At 39.5% G+C, this 22,715-nt stretch overlaps 3 protein-coding genes and 1 long non-coding RNA gene across 5 annotated transcripts in view; 3 read left to right on the top strand and 1 right to left on the bottom strand.

Annotated features, from left to right (window-relative positions):
* Nucleotides 1–4,400: 4,400 nt before the first annotated feature.
* Nucleotides 4,401–5,914, top strand: LOC116932702 (uridine diphosphate glucose pyrophosphatase NUDT22; the record flags this gene model as incomplete). The annotated part of the gene is given in 3 exon segments (XM_032940535.2): nt 4,401–4,600; nt 4,665–5,450; nt 5,517–5,914. Coding segments are annotated over 2 exon segments (924 nt in total). The 3' UTR covers nt 5,728–5,914.
* A 560-nt stretch (nt 5,915–6,474) lies between these two features.
* LOC116932693 lies at nt 6,475–11,805 on the bottom strand. 2 transcript variants are annotated; one of them, XM_045167133.1, is made up of 17 exons: nt 10,743–11,805; nt 10,434–10,553; nt 10,179–10,343; nt 9,995–10,077; nt 9,724–9,859; nt 9,524–9,633; nt 9,323–9,447; nt 9,079–9,260; nt 8,907–9,007; nt 8,515–8,706; nt 8,200–8,419; nt 7,902–8,108; nt 7,521–7,726; nt 7,332–7,446; nt 7,119–7,275; nt 6,835–7,055; nt 6,475–6,760 (listed from the first exon to the last, which is right to left on the bottom strand). In XM_045167133.1, exons 1-16 carry the CDS (start codon nt 10,914–10,916, stop codon nt 6,838–6,840), a joined length of 2,511 nt encoding a protein of 836 aa, XP_045023068.1. In that variant the 5' UTR covers nt 10,917–11,805; the 3' UTR covers nt 6,475–6,760; nt 6,835–6,837. The 2 variants fall into 2 exon arrangements, with proteins under 2 accessions (XP_045023068.1, XP_032796414.1); XM_032940523.2 differs by having other exon boundaries at nt 6,475–6,735; nt 10,743–11,803.
* Nucleotides 11,806–15,903: 4,098 nt separating this feature from the next.
* Nucleotides 15,904–17,246, top strand: LOC116932715. The gene is made up of 2 exons (XR_004399666.2): nt 15,904–16,520; nt 16,598–17,246. It is a non-coding gene; the product is annotated as an uncharacterized LOC116932715 (long non-coding RNA).
* A 1,412-nt stretch (nt 17,247–18,658) lies between these two features.
* Nucleotides 18,659–22,715, top strand: part of LOC116932721 (protein bunched, class 2/F/G isoform) — a 28,615-nt gene continuing 24,558 nt past the window's right edge. The window contains 1 exon segment of the mRNA XM_045167124.1: nt 18,659–19,515. Coding sequence (XP_045023059.1) covers nt 19,480–19,515 — 36 coding nt within the window. The 5' untranslated portion in view covers nt 18,659–19,479.

Raw genomic sequence — 22,715 nt, 5'->3', positions numbered from 1 at the left:
ATTATGAGTTGGTAAGTGATATCTGCTTCTATCCACGGATTTCAAATAATTCAACCTTGACGATACATTTTACTATTTGACCATGTCACACAATTCCCAAATCAGTGCGAACCATTTTTCAATGTAAGGCAGTAGTTTTACTTGAATTCGCGTTCGAAGAAAGTAACATTTCTGATTCGGCCAGTGAAATACCAACAGAATCCGCTGAGGATGTCATGGACCTTAAGTGATAGAAGACGTGGTCCTTTTAAACGACCAAAGGCGCTAAATCTTCTACAAACAGAACCAAGTGAAGAAAATTTAGTCCTGCAAAAAAAAAAAAAAACTTGAATGATATTTTTTATCCATAGTGTGCCTTTTCTAAACTATAGATGTTACATTATTAAATCTGATTGTTTCACTGGATTTCAAGTTTATTAACCGACTTTGTCCGAAGCTGCGTGTCCGAAGTCGAGCGTTCTACCGTAATCTAATTTCAAAGACATATATTGCCAAAAAGAGAGAATTGCTGTTGCAGCTCTCGCAAGCTCGTTACATCTGCACAAAAGCAGATTTCTGGTCGACAAGAAGAAATTCCTTTCTCGGAGTAACTGTGCATTGGATAAACAACGACTTAAAAAGAGTATCTGCTTGTCTTGCGATTCGTCGTGTTATGGCTTGATGCGACCACTGTGATACCAAGGCCTACTTAATGCTTAGGCCTGTAAACTCAAATACCTCCTATGGCGGGTAGGCGTTCCCTAGAAAAACAAGGGTTACGACGACACCATCTGGCGCTCCCAATTAAAGCCTCGTTAAAAAATACCCCCAAAAAACTTAACTTCGAGGGTCTTTTTGATTTCTTGCCTTTTCAGCGTCGCCACGTATGTCTACCTTACCTTCACATTTAGCGAAGGACGTGCCCATCGTCGTGTGGTGAATAAATGCCGTGCTTACCTGCTACATCGTAACTAGAATTTCATGATTGTAATGGATTTTGGCGTCTTTGGTAAGTTCATTAAATCGATTTGTGCATTTCAGGGGGGTCTGAAAATGTGGGCCGTCAATGAAAGGGGAGAGGCAAATAATTAGTGACAACAGCGTGACAGAAGGAGCTCAAAAATAGTGAGTTTTACAATCCGAGTAAATTCACGAAGGTGACTTTTGAATGACATGGGGAACAAGGGTCGGAGATTGACCAAAGAATTGCAATGACGTCATGAACAAGGAAGAAATGGGAAGCGTTGAGGAGGAAGAGTGGGGAAGAGTTCAAGGAAACGATTGCAAGAATGTCCCGACCTGTAACTTGCCTTAAAGCGTAATACCTTAAGGCACTTTTTTAAAATGTCTAGACTTACCCAACCCTGCCTGACGTGTCCATCACCCCGTCTACCCTCCCCCTTAAAGAAAAACAAAAAAAAACCCACTACCCTGCCAATAGGTGGCTTAAAAAAATTAAATCGGTGTTCCAAAAATCCAACATATGACAGAAAACTGTTGAAAAAATGTTGTAGACGTCTGCTACCGTTGAAAAACCTAGAGAACAACCACATTGGGCGAGCCAAATAAAAAGCGGCTGTTCACGGCACCACTTCACACTGCAACGCGTCGCTAGGGGTTCGGCTTGACCCATACTTAGAGATACTAATAAGGTCTATAGGCTAAAATTTCTTTAAGAGATTAGCTTTTCCATACTGCTTGGTTTTTCAACCTAACTACCCTTTTTTATTTGCAGTTTGGCTTCCAGAAATTTCTAAAACTTCCAGTTAGAATGGTGAGTCAGCGAGTTGATGCATCGGGTGTGACCAAAATGCGCACTACGCGCCTGCGCGATGCGGATGTACGACGATCCGTGCATAAACGGATTAAACATTTTCACTTAGAGATAAAATTAAAAATTTATAAAATTTTACTCACATTGATAACATGACATAATATAGACTTAAACCGACATACTCATTTCCATAAATCTCTAGACGGAGTTCTTATCCACCATCCCAATAGCCTACCGATGCAAAATTCATTGGTAAAACACATCTGAAAAATAGGGAAAAGAGGGGGTAAATGTATAATTTTATTACCATACCAAAGAATTAGAATAAAATTTTGAAATAATTCACGGGATACAGGAAGGGGATCTAGATAATTAAGGTGTACGGTTGATAACGTAAAGTTAAATACAATTCCCGCCGATACGTGTGTGTGAAGCACGTATTCAGTACTAACATTAGAAAAAGTAGAAAAATTTCAGAAAGTATACTCCCGCGCCCCTTGCGGTAAGACCAAGCATCGCCTACTGGATTTCTCTCAGCCTTATGGCGATGATAGCGGTCTTCACTTCGTAGTCTGTGATCTTATCAAGAGCTACCCATTCCTGCAACTTTTTTCAAATATAGAGCTTATAGTTTACTGATTATAATTCATTTAGTTTCACGATCCGTCAAACCACACCGACAAAAATATCCAATCGGTTTACTACTCGGTTAGGTATTTTTTAAGTAAAAATTTTACGGAAGTGGATAGCCCCCATCATCGGCTATCCATTTCTGTAAAATTTGTTTATTTAGACCTAATATGGTTACCTATAAAGCTATTTGAATTTTGTGTACTGGGATAGAGGGATTACCCGAGACACGTTAAACCACACCGACCTACCTACCTGAAAAATAGCTGATGGGTCATTACTCGGGTAGGTGCTTATCAAGCGGTTTTCTTTCGTTTAAAATACCCACTTTAAAAGATATGGCCCAGCCTTAACTTAAAATGGGTGTGCAAGTGAAGAAAAATAAATAAAACTATGATGTATTGCAAAAAACAAATCAAATAGGGTACACAGTAACGATATCGGGTTTTGGAACCGGTTCCACTACCCGAATGCCTATGAGTGGAAATTCACAATTATTACAGTAATTTTAATGAAATTATACCGTTGCTTAATTAAGTAATATTCTAATAAATGAAAAAAAAATTATAAAGTTAAAAGGCATTGTATTACGGAAAGGAAACAGAAAGAAAAATAAACAATAAACATAAATAATAACAAACACAAAACAAAAAAATAACGGCTCGGGGTTTTGTGTTTTTGCCTGACAGGGTTCAGGTCCCTGAACGAGATGGAGTTGCAACTGAATGCGTTAGGCAAGTTGCGCTAGTATAGCGAATTGAGCTGCCTATCTCTTGCTGCAAATTGAGGCCAGGCCGCCAGGGACCTGAACCCTAAAGTATCGTTCAGACTACAGCTCTTTTCTACGTATAACGTATAACTTATAACGTTAAAAGTTTACGTTTGTACTTCGTAAATTTCGCTGCGTTTTTTACGGAGCCATATTTACGTAAATGTGTTCGTAGACTGTTCAGACTACACTGTCAAATTTACGTAGAGTAGGCTAGATTCTGCGGAGATTCTAGCGTCTGCTGTAGATTTTTGTACCTGTTGTAGCTCTTTGTTATATTTATTGATAAAAGTTCTGAGGACGAAACTTTCTTCTTCTGACCAATTTCTTGAAGACCTAAAATAGAATAAGCAATAAACCAAAATAGTTGCAAAAGATTTCATGAAATAATATTTACTTTTTGATTTTCTTTATCGGTGATTTTTTGGGGGGCGACTTGAATTTGTTAGGGGAATTCTTTTTGGCAACTTTAGTAGGACCAATATTTATTTTTAAAATAAAAATTAAAAAAATTAATTATTAAATTTACAATTCTACACCTGACATATCCCAGAATGAATAAACAGGAGAGAAAACCTGAAAAAACAAAAGAATGTAGACAAGCGTAATAGATTTTGGCTAAGTAGTGCGTAGAACGTCCCAAAAACTTATGTAAAAATGAGATCAATCTCATTTTTACGTACGCTCAGTTTTGACTTCGTTTTGACTACGTTTTGAGTTTACGTATTACGTACTACGTAGAGCGTTGTGTCTGAACACTCCTCCGTTCCCAGCTACGTAACTCGGAGCGTAAAAACGTTATACGTAGCACGTAAAACGCTCAAAAAGGCTGTAGTCTGAACGTGCCTTAACAGGAGTTGTCGTCATGTTTTGCCTGACAGCGTTCAGGCCCCTGAACGAGATGGAGTTGATTTAGGCTTTATTCTGTATTGACGTATGGGTACAGCGGTTCACGATTCATAATAAATGGGAGAGAAAATTTGAGAAAAGGGTGTATTGAACATGAAATTAATTAGTAACATATAAGTTGTACAAAATTTTTTAAATAATTCAAGGGATACAAAGAAGGGCTACACGTAATTAAGAAATAAAAATTAAAAAATTTTAAGCAATATTTTTCTCACAAACCCCGGGTGTGTGAAGAATGTGATCAGTAGGGAAATAAAAAAATTCATTAAAATACTAGTCACAAACACACGACGCGAACCTGGTGGCAGTTACGAGCATCGCCCAAGAGCATCCTCCCAGTCTTATGGGGCTGATCGCAGTCTTTCACTTCGTTGTCTGTGGTAGGACGTAGGTTTGACTGTAAGTTGCTCAACAGCATAGAATATATGCATAATTTAACTGCGACTTATTCTGAAATTATTATGCACTCATCCTTCCTGATTAGATGCCAATGGTAAAGTTGCCATCTTAAAACATTTTATGTACCAATACAAATCAAGGTAGACACTGCAAGTTTTTAACATTGATAAAGCAAAAAAATTTTATATTCTTCTTCATCCACAGAGTTCTATATCCATATATTGAATGTTAAAGGTAAAGCACATTGAAAAGGCCCATTCCATTTTAATTGCTGTAAATGGATGAAAGAGCATTCATAACACAAAATGGAACAGAAGGGATTGAGATTATTGACTTGGCTTGTCACAAGATACCACTCCACAGAAGCCAAATTCAGATAAATTTTTCTGATAACTTTAGTAACAAATCTGACACATGGATAGAAAAATCTGTCAAGCTAATATGGGATGAAAAATGCCAAGAAAACAACAGACTATACAATAAATCTAAATTTAGATTTGACAGTATTGCAATTTGCAATGATCACCAGATTGTTATTAATCTGGGTCTCACCACATATATGGAATTAATAGGAACAAATTGTCATCCATTTGGGAAAGAACTGGTGCTGCATGGAATGAAGTGTTTCAAAAATGGTCGATCGTGTTTAGCTGATCCGTTGGGCGTTGGATGTCTTTTGCTCACTGCAGATGAGAAATTCCTTTTCTTGAAACGGGCAATGTGGACCGGAGAAGACAAAGGGAAGCTAGACAGGCCAGGCGGTCATCCTGAACCGGATAATGTTTCACTAGCTATACAATCTTGGACGGAAGAAGAATGCCGGAAGCCAGAAAATTTACGACGAATTCGGGATGAAATCTTCGATTCTGTGATACATGAAGTGCGTGATGAAGTCAATTTGCCGATGGAAACAATAAAAGATCCTGTACTTTTAGGAGTAATTCGTAGCCTAGAACGCTCTGGACGGCCAAGCGCGGAATTCCTTGTGTTGTCAGTATTTTACTTCACAATGTCTTACTTTCAGTTCTAGCAATGCGCGGCGCTTACTATTTTCAGGTGCTCTTTGACGTCAGAGGAAGTAGAAGAGCTATATTCAAAAAACTGCCAGGCGGAGGCCGACGAATCGATAGGTATCGTGTTCATTTTGGAGGAAAAAATCCGCACGCAGGTTTTAGAACAGCACGTTTGGAACAATCTCACGGATGCTGCTTGTGGAGCAATCGAACTCTACAGCCGTTGTTACTCGGTTTCTCCAAATAAGCAGTGATCTGCTTACCATCGCAACATATCTCGTACAGAAACTGCCACAAGCACAGTACGCATTTATTACAGCCCAAATCAATTCGCCTTTAGTTATATACAAATAATAAATTACTTTTATTGGTGAGAACTCAGATTAAAAATCATTGTAAAACTTTCAATAATTTTTAATAAAAAAGAAAAAAAATGTTGGACATTTTTGGGAGTTTGGACTTTTTTTTCGCTATTGGAAACCAAAGTTTTTTTAATCTTTTAGTCTTGTTATCTTCCTCTTTACAGCTTGTGTTTAACGACTGCAGTGCAAATAATCCTTTAATATTGATACGGTAAAAAAAAATTTTCAATAGCTGTTGAATTTTACATCCAAACGCGTGGTTTATCTCACCTGTATCCACTCACTTTCGTTTTGTTGTTCGTTATTATTTAGCAGTCTAAAATAGCATTTCCACAAGTATAAAAATTTCTATAAAACTGGAAAAATGGTATCCCGATATGGAGTATTAATATTTTTAAAAACTATATTTTTAAAGACTATAGCTTAAGAAAAGTTGAAATTTAAAATTTAAAACCCTACCAACCAGAAAAACAAGAATGGTGATCATAAGGAACATTGCACCCATGCATATTAAAAATTGTAATTTTTGCCATGGACTTGATGTCATGGAATAAAGGACAACTTTGTCCTTACAGTTCCGTCTTTTTCTTGGTTTACAGTATTTAATTCATTAAATGTTCGAACGGTTCCAGACAAAAGTTGCGTACCGGTATCAATTTATTCCATTTTGAAAATACATTTTATTGTGTAACTGTTCGAACTTCAAACTTCGCAGGTGAAATATTTACCATAGAATAATGGGAAGTGCATAGAGTCTAATATTCTTAACAAAAAAAAATCATACTTTTATAATTAAATTTCTGGCATAGAGCCATTGCTGTTCTTTTCACTTCACAACGTACGCAACTCAATTTCACCAACGGCGTATGCAACCAATCCATTGTGAATGCGAGTCGCTTCCTGTAACGTTAAATGAAAATTCATACTGATGATGTATTAAAGCCAAACACTCCTTTAAGAGGGAATAAAAATTTCAAAATAATGGAAACAAGGCTTTACCTATTAGTGCACAGCTGACCACGATATTCGAACCCCATAACTGGTTTTTAGGTTGTTTAGCTTCACGATGATCACTGCTTTATGGTGTGGTAATTTCGAATGAAACAGTGGCAGAGAAGTACTAAATCCGGACGACTTGATGTAATCATAATTGACATCAGGTTGGTAGTGAGTTTCTTTCATTATGTCCAAATCGTCAAATCCTTCTCTTAGCCGTATTCCTTTATTAGGAAATCGAAAAGTTAGCTTTGTTGGTTAACAACACACTCAAATGTTTGATAAACCTTTATAAAAATCATTATGCCTTTCCGGCTTAGAACAGAGCAGCAGAAGCGGCATTTCGTTTCCAGGCACAGTCACCTCAACGAAATTGCCGTTTGGATCGCCGCACTGTGACATTTTTTGTACTCGTGTTAGGTTGAGCAAACCGGAAACTTCAACCTAGGTGAATTTAGGTTTCAATTTTATTGAAATAGGCTATAATAAACTATAGTTACGTTTAACATCATCGCTGCTGTTTCGTTTCCTGCAACTTTTTTATTTTCTCGTTGAATTACGAAATCCCATGCACAAATTAACGGACTAACCACGTCACCATCCTCGAAATATTGTCTGCAAACATAAGGCTTCGGTAAGTAACAGGGCTTGTAAAAAAAAAAAGTTAGTTCCATGCATAATCTGCTTACGGTAAGTTAATGACGCCGTCCACCGTCACGTTAGGGCGGGGTGATCCACAAATGTACAATGGATGAATAAAATCGTATCTCCCACTGAAAACAGGTGAACTGGATTTGAAATAGAGTGAAGTTGATCGTAGAGCATCAATATGAAGCGCGGCTAACAAACTGGGCGTCGAGGAAAGTATTCGTGAAGGTGTGGACATGTTTCCCATCTAAAAAATTGAATACGAAAAAAAGCACAACATACAAAAATAATTAAATAAGGAAATAACATTTTAAAAAATCAAACGTTATAGAAAATTAAAGACAAATATTAGTTAAGCAGACAAAATAGATGGGTAGTTTGTTATGTTGTAGTCAGCGAAACTTAGCATGTATAACGAATACCTGGAACTGCAGTTGACAAAGGTAGCCCTTGCCTCTCGTGCTTGTATAATTGCCCGTTGCTTTAAGCCGGTTAGCGCTCACGTCGAGTATGGTTAGATCGTTTTTCAAATCTCGAAAAATCAGACGATCCGCACAAGGATATGCTACAGACTTCAAATTGACGCTTTGCAGAGTCAACATCACTCGACTAGAACTGCGTCGGTTACCCTGTACGATTCACAGAAATGGCTGGCATGAGCTACACCAAATTTTGAGTTTTGTGTTGTATTTCTTCATAGGCATACAAATACGATCTTACCTGAAAAGTGTAGCGGCATTTGAGGTCGGATGAATCTGCCGAACGTTTGAATAGCAGGGTGTTGAACGGTGAAATCCATTGACCTGAGGTACGAGTGGCCGGCTCATAAACGACGTCACAATCGCTATCAGCAGTTTTAAGTCCTTCAGGCTGACTGTTGTTAAAGAAGTCGTAATGGGCCCAAAAGTTGATGGAAGATCCACTGTACGATCCAATTCGACTGCTCTCGTTGACATGGCGATCAGCATAGAATAGAGATAAGAATCCGTAAAATTCCTTCTACGGGGAGGTTTCTCAAGAGAGCGAAACACCAACCTGTGAAAGCGAATGAACATGGAGTTGCCCGTTGACAGAAAGTCCTTTCGTTCTAGTGGCTTCGAAAAGGTGTCACAAAATGTTTTGATAATTCGAGCTGGATTAGCCGTATTTCCGTCATAGATAGTCAATGATTCACTGCAGTCACCCGTCGGTTGCTTAATAGGAGCATCGGGTTTGCTAATGCGGAATCTAAAGGAGGGAAATAAAATTTTGGTTTATGTGCTTAACCATTGGGGGGAAAAAATGGAAAAAAATAAAATAAAATCCACAAAAACTCATTGCTCGAGCTTTCCGAATGGTTGAGAAATATTAATCTTTCTTTTATAAAAATAAACAGACAAGTAGGAATATTAAAAGGAACGAAATAGAAGCCTAATGATTGCACTTACGTCGGGAAATAGACACGGACGATTTGCTCAGGTTTCCCTGTTATAAGGTAAGTGCAAACGGTGTTGGGCAGGTACCAGTGCATGGGCGAAAGGAACAATCCCTAAACGACAGTCGTATTCAGAAATGGAAATTAAACTGCTAAAGTCATCCACGTTTGATGAAGCAACGAACCTCTGAATCCCCACTGCCTTCCAATGATGCGCTGGTCAGTACGTAGCTGCAAACTGGATTGTGTTTAGAATCGTTAGTTGATTTCTCGGTTGGTTGTTGGACCATATGCTGATTGAAGACACTGCCAACATTCCCCGGCCAGCTATCCACATTGAAGTGGAAACCGGTATTTAGCAATGGCCCTGGTCGAAAAAACGAGACAAGTAGTAGTTTACTAGGCAAGATCTTTTCGATTGACACCTACCAGCTGTCGAAGAAACGAATTCTAGTAGAAGATCTGTTCCTGTGCCGACGATGGAAAAAGGGAAACGGCCAATGCCACAAAATGTGCCAATGACCACAGCGGACTCGCTGTTGCCGTCATACACCCTAAAGAAGATGTTTGAGTTAGTTAAATGCAGGATTTAGTTGAAGTAAAATAAAAAGGTTTCATAGCTTTCCTTACCTGATAAAATCATGAGGACAAATTTCTTCCCCTATGGGGCGAAGTGGACACATTATGTAATTATCGCATCGTTGGCCATCCACGTTGAATTCTCCGTCTTCAGTAAAAAGCTAAGCGAAAAAATGTCACTGCTTTCACTCTATTCTTGCGACAAGCAGTGATTTGTTGGCTGATTAGTAAAGGTTTAAAAATATATTTACCTTGATGAACGGCTGCCGGGTGCTTACGTGATAAAGGCAGCGGCGATTACGAGGATAGACACCTGGGAAGTTTGGTGACTGGACAAAACACGTCTGCAATCGACAGTCGGTAAATTCTCGATCGCAAGATAAAGAACTATATAATCGAAAGGATTCAAGAATTGGTGTTCAAAAGTCAGGAAATTAATATTATTATTCATTCATTAGCTATAGATTACTTATAATTAAACATTCTGGCGAGCACAGCCTAAATTTCAAAATATTATTTTACCCAGGTGTCATGGGTTGTCCTCTTCGGTGAGGATAGAGCGGAGGATGGTGTCCGTATCGTTCGACCAGTTGCTGTTGTTGTTCCTAGTGGACGTGCATCAGCAGAAAGTGCGATATATCGATTAACGCTTACCCCTCTATTAGGAGAATGGACTTTTTTTTTTGTTGTTCAATACGGAACTAACCTGGCGCGTATAAACTGCAAATTGGTAGCGATCATCATAGCTCTCAGCGAAGAAATGCAATTTCACCATGTTGTTCTCCGAAATAAATAACCTGCTTCGCTCGATCTCCCCGCAGTAGAATCCGGGATTGCCCGAATCATGCAATGCCGTCGGCCCATCGTATATCTGTGGACATGATATGATTTTGGCAATTATAGTCGTCGCTATGCGTTAGGATCGAAGATAATGAGATCATCGCCACTCCTCATACTGTACCTTAAGATTTCCGCCGATGCAGGTCGTAGCGTTGATGAGCTGTCCCCATTGAAAACGTTGGAATTTTAGGACAATGACAAGAGCAACGTCTTTTGGTGCACTATTAGCACGAGGCTTCACCTATTCGAATTTCCGAAAATTCTCCGATCAAATTTCCCGTTGATTTATTCTCATTCGTTTAAGCAGTTAACAATTGTGAACGAAAATACTCGACAAAGAAGCTTCAATTACAGAGATTAAATGAGTCAAAGCTAAATGAAGTTTTTCAGTCGAAAAGATATTCAAGTTAAATGGAACCGAATGACTTACGAGAAACCAGCAATTGTAGGGTCGACCTTTATTATAACCGGTCAACAAGGGATTTGCCAAAACATCACCAGCTTCTACTGTGCGATTACAACCCGTTCGGTTTATATCAGCTCGTAGGAGAGGCACCAAAAACAATAGAATGTCAATGAAGAGCGATAGCTTAAGAATTTCCATTGAAAAAAATTAGATGCGTCGACAACCGCCGACGTGATCTTGGTACCTCCCTGGTTCAATTTAATCGCCAAACTGTGTGTCGTGACGGCAAATACGACACACAAGGAACAGACTATTGATTTTCGCTACTCTTGACAGCTGCGCACTACAAGCCTTATAGTCGATTTAGAAACACGAGTTGTCTCTATGTATTTTTAGGAACACAAAATCATTGAACTGTCTACGCCTACAGAAATTGATTACCGGTAGCCTAGTTATCGACGGTTATCGATTACTTTATTTGGACATTTGTGGTCGCTAAACGCGTGCTATCTAGTCCATAGGTAACAATGGTGCGTTTAGCACATCTCGTTAGGCCTACACAAACTCCTATACGACGTATTGGTGTCGTTTATTTGATTTGAAAAGAAGAACCTTTGAAAATTAACTATTGACGCAGAGAAACCTTCCTCGACAACTAAGCGACAGGTTACGACACACAAAGTTTATCCAATTATACAGTTCCCAAGTGTTAGGGCACCTTACTTCAGTGATCCGTGCTTATAAATAGCCTACGTTAACTGACAGTGTAAGCTACTGGTCTCGAAATGGAAGTGTTGACGTTTTTTCGCTGCATATTCTCGAAGGTTGTCATCAGAATATATACCAAGCATAAAGACGTGGCTCGGTAACAGTATGATTTGGGTACAACAGTAAGAAATTCTCGGACATAACTGACTCGGTCTATTTTCCTGACCATCAAATACACACACAAATACCCATCCGGGTTCACGCATTACCGTCTTACCGACCCGTGCCTGCATTACCGCAGCGCACCACGAACGGCCGTATTACCACGACCGCCCGGACCTGGCCATGCTTGTTGGCATTCCAGCACCAAAAAAATAGACATTTTACACTAGCACTAGTACACACAAACACATGTCACCAAGAACTACTGAATCCGGCTGGCCTGGTGTTGGAAAGAAGACTCGCCAAAATCTACCAATGAGAGGGAGAACAAAAGGGGCTGAGACGTCGTCGGTCGACGAAGAGGAAAGGTCGGTTGAAGGACGAGGTCGTTCACTTAACGTTACAATATGTCGTGCCGGTAAGTATATTTGAACGTACCGCCACGATGAGAGGGAACCTATAGGCTTTCGTGGAAGTAGTAGACAAATATTCTTTAATTGTCACGAAAGATGTCGTGGCAAGCCTATCGTGGCAATACAGCCTATCGTGGCAATAGATTTAGCCTTTAACTCTAGTTCGGTTTTGTGAGCAAATTCTAAAGAAAATTAGCCATCTGCAAAACAAGACAGCACGAGAATTGTGTTAACAACCTGTTTTGTATGTTTATTTTGCACTGAAGAAGTGCGTAGACTTTCGATTTGTTCAACTTCGCTGTAAAGTTTCACGTTTGTTCTCATAATGGCTTCTACACCAAGTTTACCAGTTTCTTTGGTCATCACTAGCGAATCTCTGACACCAAATACGCATCTTTTTGCTTGACTTGATATTCTTTGTTATAACATAAGAATGTTAAGTCAACCATACACTTTCTATTCCCGCTGCCCCTTCTCTTATCTCCTAAAAAGATAGCATAAATAGAATTTAAGAAGAATGGATACTCCATCAATTGAGAGCTGAAGTTCATCAGAGATGCACAATTTCTTCAGCAATGGCAGTCTAACTCAGTTCGACGCGAATCCTAGAAATTCCATGTATTCAGTTTTATCTTGATTTATGAGAAATTCGGTGAAACTAAAAGGAAAAAGCTAGAAATTGCATGTAGAGTTGGCATAAATCCGAGGGTGTAAAATTCTTTTGTGATGTGTACGAGATTCTAGAATCACCATACTAATTATCGAATCAAAAAGCGATTCTTTCATGATTCTTCAACTAAAGAATCATGATTTTCTTTCCAAGTCCACATACTAATTCTTTCTGCAAACTATGATTCATTCTAGAAAGAAAAATATATATTTTTTTCCCGCAAGTATACGAGATTCTTTAGAGTTTTACACCCCCGCATAAATCCACTTGTTTCCTGTTATCGGTACTGTCGTAGAGCGGGTTATCTTATAGCAAGCTGGACTCACTCTAGCCCGTAATTTACTTTAGAACCTGTCTTGAAAAATCTACTATATAAAAATACACCTTTTTTTTACATCAGTTCGTTTTTGGATGGGACAACAGATCAAAATTGAAACTAGAAGGAAAGAAATAAACGCACTATGCGGTTGCATTCCATTGGGAACGCCATGTCAAACAAGAAGCAGAGGCCCTGTCTGGAAGTTATTAACTAGAAAAGAAAAAAAAAAAGGTCTGTAGCATTAAACTGGCCCATCTCAAAAAGAGGACCCTTCCGGACCACGATAGTCTGTTTGGAGAAATGCAAAGAGGCCCTGGAAAGATTTAATCACACATCCATTGGCGACGGAATTGAAAAAGGCAGCAAGCCTAAACTTGTTTAGGTCCATAAGGTACAATTTAGCTGACCTAGGCTGAAAGCTAAGATGGGAAATAAAACCATTAAAAGAGAAACGTTCGTCTTATTTGACCTGCATCAGGCTGTATTTTTCTAGGCCTATGTGCCTTAACCGAACACATACGTCTTGCTATTTTACGAGCCATATCCAAGATTTAGAAAAGAGATGGGGAATAGTTTTTGTAGCACTAGAGCTATCGCATTCTTATTTTCTGGTCTTTAGTGCATGGAAAAAAGAGCTGTAGGTAAATCACAAATCAAGCCTTACGAGAAACTGGACAGCTCAGGTGCCACTAGGTGAAAAGTGACGAAGCCGACCAGTAGATGGCTGATGCATAAGAGAATTACGTTCTAGATTTCGGTGTTTAATCATCGATAAAACCACTAGACTCCAACAAGAAGTGAACCAAAACGTAAATTAAACAAACAAAGAAGTAAAAAAAAATTTTAAGGAGGAAAAGGTTGATGTCCGACGGCACGGCCCGACTGCCTACGGCTATATATATAACTTGTCAAAATCAAGGCTGAAATTTCATAAATCCAAAATACAGTAAGCCAAGGTGACTTGTCCATCCGGTCAGAAACAAAAGCGTGACATTATTTCAAATCCTCATTAGAATACCACACAAGTTAGTCACCAATTGCCATATTTTTCCCAACACAAACAAGCATTCTCGTAGTCGAATATGGTTCATCTTCCGGTGATTTCCAGGCGATTGTACAATAATTTTTTTTTTTTTTTTTTATAAATCCCCCATGAGGTTTCTTTGTTTCATCGTTTATCTAGCTTAGACAGTATCAGGCCATTAGCGTCTAAAGAACGATATCGTCTCAAGAACGTCCATCTATTGAAACGGTCGGGAAGCCAATTGTCAAACGGCTGTATGCAGATCGTGCGTTGGGTGAAAGCGCACTCCCACTTTTTTCTATATGAAGATGATTATGCTTCTTTTTATCTCCAGTCCATCTCGTGAAGTGTTTTCGTTCTAGTCTCTTTATGAAAAAATGGAACAAAAACAAAATGTTTCAACTGGCAATGTCGATGTGAGACCACACGCATATTATTGAAAGGAGCGTCTGTCTCACGAAGGACTCTTTCGAGCGAACAAGAAAAGAGCGTGACGCAACCAAACAGATGTACCGTGAAAAACGAAAAGGAAGAAAAAAATTTGGATCCGTCTCTGTTGCCCATTAGTTGCTGACGCTTAATTGGCGGCACATATGGAATAAAGACTCCTGGGCGAAAGAGAAGACGTTAGAAAGGAGGTGTTATTCAGCAAGTAAAGAAAGTTGAAGAAAGAAAGAGTGAGAGATAGAGAGAACGTGAAACTGGGCGTGCGGATGCTGGAAGATCAGGACTTTGTACAAATTATTTTAGCTGTGTCATTACGTTAAATGTGTCGAAGAGAAAGAGTTGGTTCAGAAAGGAAAGCATGACATCAGGAGTAAACAGTCTTTTCCGTTACGGTAATTAATATCTTCGTGGTTCGTGTTTGTTGTTTTTTTGTTTTTTTTCGAATTTTCATTTGAGTAACAGTTTGATGTACTTCCCCGCATTAACGTGTGGAACTCACTCTTGGAAAATATAAGTAGTAATTGAGGCGGCGATTACATTTTTAGATAAATAGACAGAAAACAGTTGTTGACATTTGTTTTCTTTTCAACATTTTTTCATAATTAACGTTACAAGTATTTCAAAAAGTTATTGCAGCGGACCCAATGTGGAAACAAAAGGAGCCAATAGTTGCCTCAATAGGGTGTCCTTGTGCAGGTATGTCGTATATCTGTAACGTACCACTGGCAATGGCCTTCTCCTGCGCTCTCTCTTTTTCTTTGGTCACTAATATAATAGGCACAAGATGTACACGTATAAATGTTTATCTACCCAATCAGAAAAGAAAAGAGTAAACTTTCATGCACCATCGGAATGTCTTTCAATCGACAAACGCAAAGGTGAACAGCCAATCAAGTTTGTTTTGTTTTTTATCGCCATTGACATCAGCATGTTTCTCTCGAATTCGTTTCGGCATTGCAACGAAACTAAAGTATTTGACGGCTTTTTAGTTGAAAGGCCGCTAACAACGTTAATAAGTTCAAGAAATCTATATATATATCTATTTGTTAGTTTAACCTGCAATCAAGGGCATAACTTTTGAGGGAAAAAAAAGTTCGGATTAGAAATGTGCTTTTAATACGCAAACCGCTTTCGGTTGTTTGATTTAATAGTGAAAGTTAAATTGAGACGGTAATTGGCGAGCTAAACGCATAACCTTGAATCGTCATTCTACTGTCTCGCCGTTACGCCATCCACTGCTTTTTCTTGCTTATTGTTTGCTTTTACACTTTTTTTTTCATTTGTGGTGTTGGTATATATCCTTTTGATTCTAATATCTTTATTTGCCTTCTCCGCTTTTTTCTTGCTGCTACGCTTCTTCGACCCTCATCCCAATGTTTTACCTTTGGTTTCGTTTGGTTTTCGTTTTATTTATTTATTTATTTTTTATTCAGTGTGGCAGTGGTTACAAAATCTATCGCTAACAAAAAAAAAACAAAACAAAAAAAAGAAAAGGAAAGAAATAAGACGGCGAAAAAGTTACAGACATTCGAGTTCAGGTCGAATGACCACGAAGCTTGCCGACGATAATATGAAACCTCAGTTTGCGTCACGTTTCAAAGACAAGGGCCCACGAAGGCTGGAAAGCGGATAAAACAAAAAAAAAGAGGAAAAAGAAGTGGAGGAATAGACAAGGCAAAAGTGGAGAAAAGGTGACCAAAGTTGATATGCTACACCGCGCGTTCAACTATCTGGCTATAGCTGACTATAGAGACATTCCCGCTATTACAGTAGTTTTGATGTCGATCGTTTGTTTTGTGACCCAGATGAGGAATGCGCCAGGTGTCTATTGCCTCTTGTATCCTACCCAACTTCTTCATTCTGTCATCCTATATCTGTCTGGCTGTCGAAAAGTTGGAAGAATCCAACTAGCCAGCAACAAGTGACAGAGAAAGAGACAAAAGAGCACAACGAAAATAGAAGACGAGAGAAGTACGGAGAAGAATTTTTGTTAAAAAAGCCGGAAACAAGCCAAGCTTGACGAAGAAAAATGCCAACGAGAGAGAACAGAGACAAAGATGTAAAGACAGAACCCTACTGTACCTTTTCTAATTTTTCAATGAACTATTTCATTTTTATTTGTATTTTATTTTTCAGAGTGTTGAAGTGTAGCGCATCGAATGTCGGACAAAAAGGGGGAAGGCGGTAGCGTGTGACCGGTTGTATACCCGACATTTTGTGTCCAGCCCAACTAGCTAACCTCCGTCCCTTCTGAAAGGCTCCTCTATCATTCATTCTTTTCTCGATCTCGACACGATACGTCAAGTCATCAACTTCTTTTCCAAGTATTCTTATTAGCTGGTTCGTTATTTTCTATTCTAGTCCTCCTTTTTCTTTCTTTTTTTCAACCCTCGTACACCTCGTCCATCCACACTGACACCGGATGTGTAAGGGACGGCAAAATTCAATCGAGTTTCACCTTGTCATTTGTACCAGGTCAAACAGTGCAGGTGCAACATAACAAGCCAACAGAGACATAAAAAGAAACGAAAAACTGTAAAACAACCAAAAACAACGTTTAAACTACTTTTAACTGGCATTATGTTGAAAACGCTGCTTGACTCTTTTGCCCCCTTTATCCAATACTGCTAACCACCATGGTGGCATGCGGGAATGAATGAAAAAGAAAAAATCCCAATGAAAATGGGTACAACAATTATTCAATGTGTGCGTGTGTTTTTTTTTTTTTCATTTTTTCATCTGTTTCTTCGAGACTTGCAACCCTAATTAAATGATTGGTAACGCATTCTTCGTGTAAAGATTTTTCCGTGACCCGATACCGGTGCAGTTCATTACTATATTCTCTTTCTCTCCTTTGTTTTCTTTCCCTTTTTTTTTCCACGCTCGGATATAGCGTTCGACGTTAATGCCGACATCCGAAAAACCTAGCCTCCTAGAGGCCAGAGCCACCCCCTCTCTTTCTTTATTTTTCCCCCCTTTTCTCTTCTAACAAAATAAAGTACAACATGGGAACTGCTCCAGGCGTATTAAAGGAAATTTATACGACGTCCTTTTTGTTTAAATTTTGTAATTTTATTTTTATTTTATTTTTTGTTTTTTTCGGGTTTCCTCCCTGTCTGTGTGGCAAGCATCCGCTACCATTGGTATAGCTGCTAATAACACGATGCTGTTTGCCTCTGTTGCTGCTGCAGCACTGGCGAGGGCTGTCGGAGAGAGTAGTCTCCAGATGCGGCATAATATATAATGGACTGTCCACTTCCAGGTTCTCACAATTAGAGTGTGAAGGCGGCCGGCGCTGCCGTTTCTCACCATTCTCCTTTTCATTTCTTTTGTTTTCTTTTTCCCCTCGATGCCTTAACGTCTTGCCTCCGTTTAACGATGGAACTAATGTCCCTCTTCCTCCGTATATTCAACGAAAGACAGGCCAACTCTTTCCGAATCGGGCCAATTTGTCTTTTTCTTGTAAAACGGCCAGAGATTGCATCATTCCACTAACGAGATCAGTTTTTAAAAGGACTGCTATTGTAATTCAAAAGCACCGTTTTCGCTGAAGGATTGCTGGAAATGAGAAATGTCTGAGTTTCCTGTTGTTTTCATTTGTTTCCTTTTTTCCTTATTCAGGCAATTCAACGACGGATGCTGGGCGGGTTTCCTGATTAGCTATTAATTCGCTCGTTCCGTTCGTTAGGGAGTTTCGTACAGCCATTTTTTATTTGGTCTCTGATATCGAGTGATGGATTTTAATTTGTAGCTGCTGGCCAAACTGGTCATAAGCAATTCAGTGGTTCTAAAGTCGACCGTCAGGTCTACGACATTGGCGGTATAGGTTCCGCTGCGCTTTTTAAAACGAAAAAGAAATCGAAATAAAACAAAAAAATATGGTGCCCACTCAAATGAAAAGTGTACCACTTAAAAAGCGAGGCACAAAACACTAGTAGAGCGATAGAAGAAAAGACCATCTACTGTGTATATGGCTTTAACGCTTTAGGTCTTTTTATTACCTTTTTTTTCTTCCTTTTTCATTTTCTTTCGTCTCTCCTTGACTGTTGTTCTTGTAGTTGGATTGTGTGGCTTTGTAGTACAGTACCCTCTCCCTTTCCCTCTTCCCTTTCGGACGATGGAAGCCGGAGGCTATGTTCATTCAACACAGCCCAGAAAAAAAAAAAAAAAAAACCGTTCCACTCGGATGGAGTTGTGCGCAAGGTGCGCGCGGGCGCCGATAGCGGGCGGGGTTAGCCCGCTGTAGACGCACATTCACAGGGCCAGTTGTTGGCTATCGGAACTATTCAAGAGACGCACACTTCAAAGGTTTCATCTATAGGACTATCAAGTATCTGTTTCGTTTTAGCGTTCCCCACGTCCTTTTCTTCCCTTCTTTTCTCTCTTTTTTTTTTTTGAGTTTAGTGTCTTATCTTTCTTCGTTCTTCGCGTTTGCCTCATCTTCGACTCGATCCAAAACTTCTCTCCATTGCCTGGCAGGAGGTCGTCTCTGAACGTGAGGTCCATTTTTGTTTAGCTCTGTTCAATCTGTATCGGTGCTTGAGTGCCCACACAACGTGTGCTTTCATCACGAACCTATTGTTACACAGACATGTGAGGGGGAAGAAACGAACGCCGTGCTAGTGACTCGAAGATTTGATCAGGAAGAAACAAAAAAAAAAAAAAACAAACAAAACAAACGGGATCGGAAGATTGAATCTACTACATCATTGTTGTGCTGCGCCAATCGGTCTGTTTCATCGACGGATAAACACCCCCTCAAAAAACGTGCAGTGGACATTATTTGGTGCTCCTCCCCATTGATTCCAGCAGTGATCTCGATTGGATTTATTCGTTGTTTGTCTTCTGTTGGACGTTTAAACAAAGTTACTGGTTGCGTCGTTTCCTGTTGAATCCTTGTGTGGTCTTGCCAGCGCTGCATTTGATATCGGCAATCAAAATCCGTTGGCAACCGCAGCGTTAAGAGCGAAGACAGGCGGAAAATAAACTAAGACGGATTGCACCCATAACCTGCCAACATGCTGACGAAAATGGTCAACATGAACAACAACCAGGTGAGTGAAAAGATCTTAGAGAAAGAAATGCAGATTACAAAACTATCTAGGAGCCATCTCACGACACTTGATTGTGAATGTTTCTTGATGGCACCTGTGTGTCAATGAACATGCGATGGAAATAGAGAGGGACGGCATCTCCTGTAAACAATTTCTCTACGTCGCAATGCAAAATTAGTGGAATGCATCGATCGTGAATAGCACAATCGAATTGTTGGCAAATTTGGCGCAAGGACGTGTTCGAATAAAACAAAAGGTTTATCCTATTCAAAATCTTGCATTGGTTGGTCAGTTGGTTTATATATCAGAGGCACTTGGAACGCAGCCTTCCTGCCCATTGTTTTTGCATTTTTAACGGCTGCAACTATTCACCGCAAACAAAAATGGGCAGAAATAGAAAATAAGTTATTATCGGCTATTATTATTTTCCGTTCTAGTTTTTGCCTCACATTTTCCTTTATCTTTCCTTTAGTTTTTATTTATTCTTTCATGGCTGATTTTTGTTTTTTTTTTCTTTTTCGGGAGCCAATGACTGCGTGAAACAGTGTCTAACGCTCACGGACACTTGTTGAACTGTAGGCTGTCATGTCTCCCCTCCCTACCCTGAAGGTCTTATATTGAATGCAACATTCAAATTATAGTGGACGCCGTCTTTTAAATACCTTTCCCTTTCGAACTATCTTATTTTCTTTACCAACAACCAAAATAAAAAAAAACACGGTTTGAAACGGACCTTTTTTTATTCTTCTTTTATATCAAGAAGAAAAGCTCTCAGCTTTTTAAATCCCACTTTCGATTGTGGTTGCAAAAGTTTCTCGGTAGATGGCGAAATCTTCTCTCTCGACAAAACAAACGAAAAATATAAATAAAATAAATCGAATCAAATAAAACTAAATAAAAAGGAAGGCACGAAGAAGAAGAAAAAAATAGCCGATTTATTTTAATTTAAGTAAATTGCAGACGTTGTTTTCTTTCGCATCGGAAGGGAGAATGTATGAAGAATACGGGGGTACAAGTGCGAGGCAGTGTATAGTGTTCGGATCAATCACTTTGCTGAAGGAACAGCAACAAGGTTTTCCACAGCCAGTCAGGTACGACAAGGAAGAGGGAAACACAATGAACGATGAGACGTGTTGCATAAAGAAGGGATGAGAAAGGTAGAAAAAAGGTCGACTAGATACCCTGCTCAACCCAAACGGGGAGGGGGGGAACACAAGGAATGGCGAAGAATCATAGAAAACAAATGAAATAAAATGGGGGGGAAAGAAAAGAAATAAAACAAACTTCTTGTGGATTTTGAAATTCTATTTTATATGCAAAGCCCAGCCAAGGTTTTGACCACCAGCCGAATGACTAAGTAGCAAAACAAAGAAAAATTATGTAGTTTCCAAAAGTTTACAGCCAATGTGGAAAAGGCGCACATTCAAACGCGGACAAGAAGAAGAAGAAAAAAAAAAAATAAAGAAAAAAAAAATAAATGTTCATACATTAAATTAAAAAAAAAAAAAAAAAAAAAGGCAGACGAAGAAATAGCAGGCGATTGGGTGCGTGACTGGAACCGATACTCCCGCGCGTGTGGATATAGGAATCTGTTATTGTAGCTGCTGAATATAAACGGCGTCCCCCCACCTGCCTCTTCTCTTTTATCTCTCCTCCACTCTCTCACTATCTATCTCCTAAACTTCATGCTTAGTCCATTGAAAAGAAAATTGGCTTCTACTTCTTTCAGAAAACAGATGGATCAGTCACGCGTTTCGGCCCGCCGTTTTGTTCAGGCTTTTGTGGCCGTTTTTTTGCCCGTTTCCAAAGTCATCGGCTCGGCTGAAAAAGAAGCCATTCTCCACCTACAAAAGGTGAATTTGAATACGCAGCAATATCGATGATCTCTTGATTCGTTTCTATCGTTCTTAGGCTTGCTTTGAGGCCAAGTCATATTTTGCCCAGCACCACGCAAATTTGCGACCAAAAGAGAAGCGCACTGCTAAAAAGAAAGCATTTCTCTTTCGTCCCCATTTCTCGCCTCCGCTTCCCGTTTTCAATGATTCCCATCATTCCTCCCCCACCACCACTTCCAGTTAATGATGAAGACACACTGTTTTTTCATATCCCTCATCTTCTAGCTGACGCATTCCATCCATTCCACCCCTTCAGACATTATATAGACATATACACACCTACACGAAGACACACACACACATATACTCGTAGACATATACTGTACATATGAATCTTATACGAACGCCAAGCGCATTCCTTCCCGAGTTCCTGGGCCGGAGCGGATTCAGACTTCAAGCTGAGCAGGGTCGGAAAGCTGGAAACGTGGAATGGCAGGGTGAAGAAAGAAAGGCAAAGTCATGGGATAAGCCGGCCAGGGAACATTGTGCGTTCACCTTGGCGAGATGGTATGCTATATAATACAACCTGCAAACGAACGGATACTGGAAACATGGAACAATAACAAGTCGTCGTAAACAGAGGGAACTAAGGGGTCAACAAGATAGAAAAGGACCGAAGGTTCACAATCGTAGGCCTTATGAAAAAAAAAAGAAAAGAAAAGAACCCCCTCAATTTCCCTGAAGATCCTTGAGAAGTTTAACTCGTTAGCTCGAAATGATTCTGTTGTCGGACGTTGCGTTCAGCTGAAGCAATATTTCAGTTGGTGCCGTATGTATAGTGATACGAATCTAACTATTTAAAAAAAAAAGCGTACCCTTGACCCCGGTTGCAACTGTTTTAAAATGAAGATGGAGCCTAGAGGTCTGCAGGGTACAGGCAGGTCATTTACCATTGTCACTAAAAAAACAAAAAAAAAAAAATGAAAGAAAACAGGAGAGCAAAAGGAAAATGGTAGACGGTGACAAAGGTATGTCATCTTTTCATAAATCAGATGTAGCTTTCTTTCAGTTTCAATTGTGACAACATCCCCATTTCCATACAAACAGAGAATAACCCCCCTCCCCAGCCCTGTCTCCGTTGCGCTCGTGATCAACTCGTTGGAGACAAGACTTAAATCGCGCATCCGATTTGAATGTATTAAATGCACCGAGGCTGCAATAGAGAGACGGTGGAACCAACTTTCTCACCATTTGCCAAGCGTTTTGTCAATTCTTCCAACGAACTGTACATAAAAGTATGCAAGTTTAGAAGATATTATGCAAAAGACGACGTCACACCTACGCTAGCTATTGACAGTATGTGAC

The sequence above is a fragment of the Daphnia magna genome, unplaced genomic scaffold (genome assembly GCF_020631705.1).
Source record: "Daphnia magna isolate NIES unplaced genomic scaffold, ASM2063170v1.1 Dm_contigs141, whole genome shotgun sequence".
NCBI classification, from domain to species: domain Eukaryota; kingdom Metazoa; phylum Arthropoda; class Branchiopoda; order Diplostraca; family Daphniidae; genus Daphnia; species Daphnia magna.
Note: the sequence above shows the minus strand (reverse complement) of the source record. Positions and strands in the feature narration are given on the sequence as shown.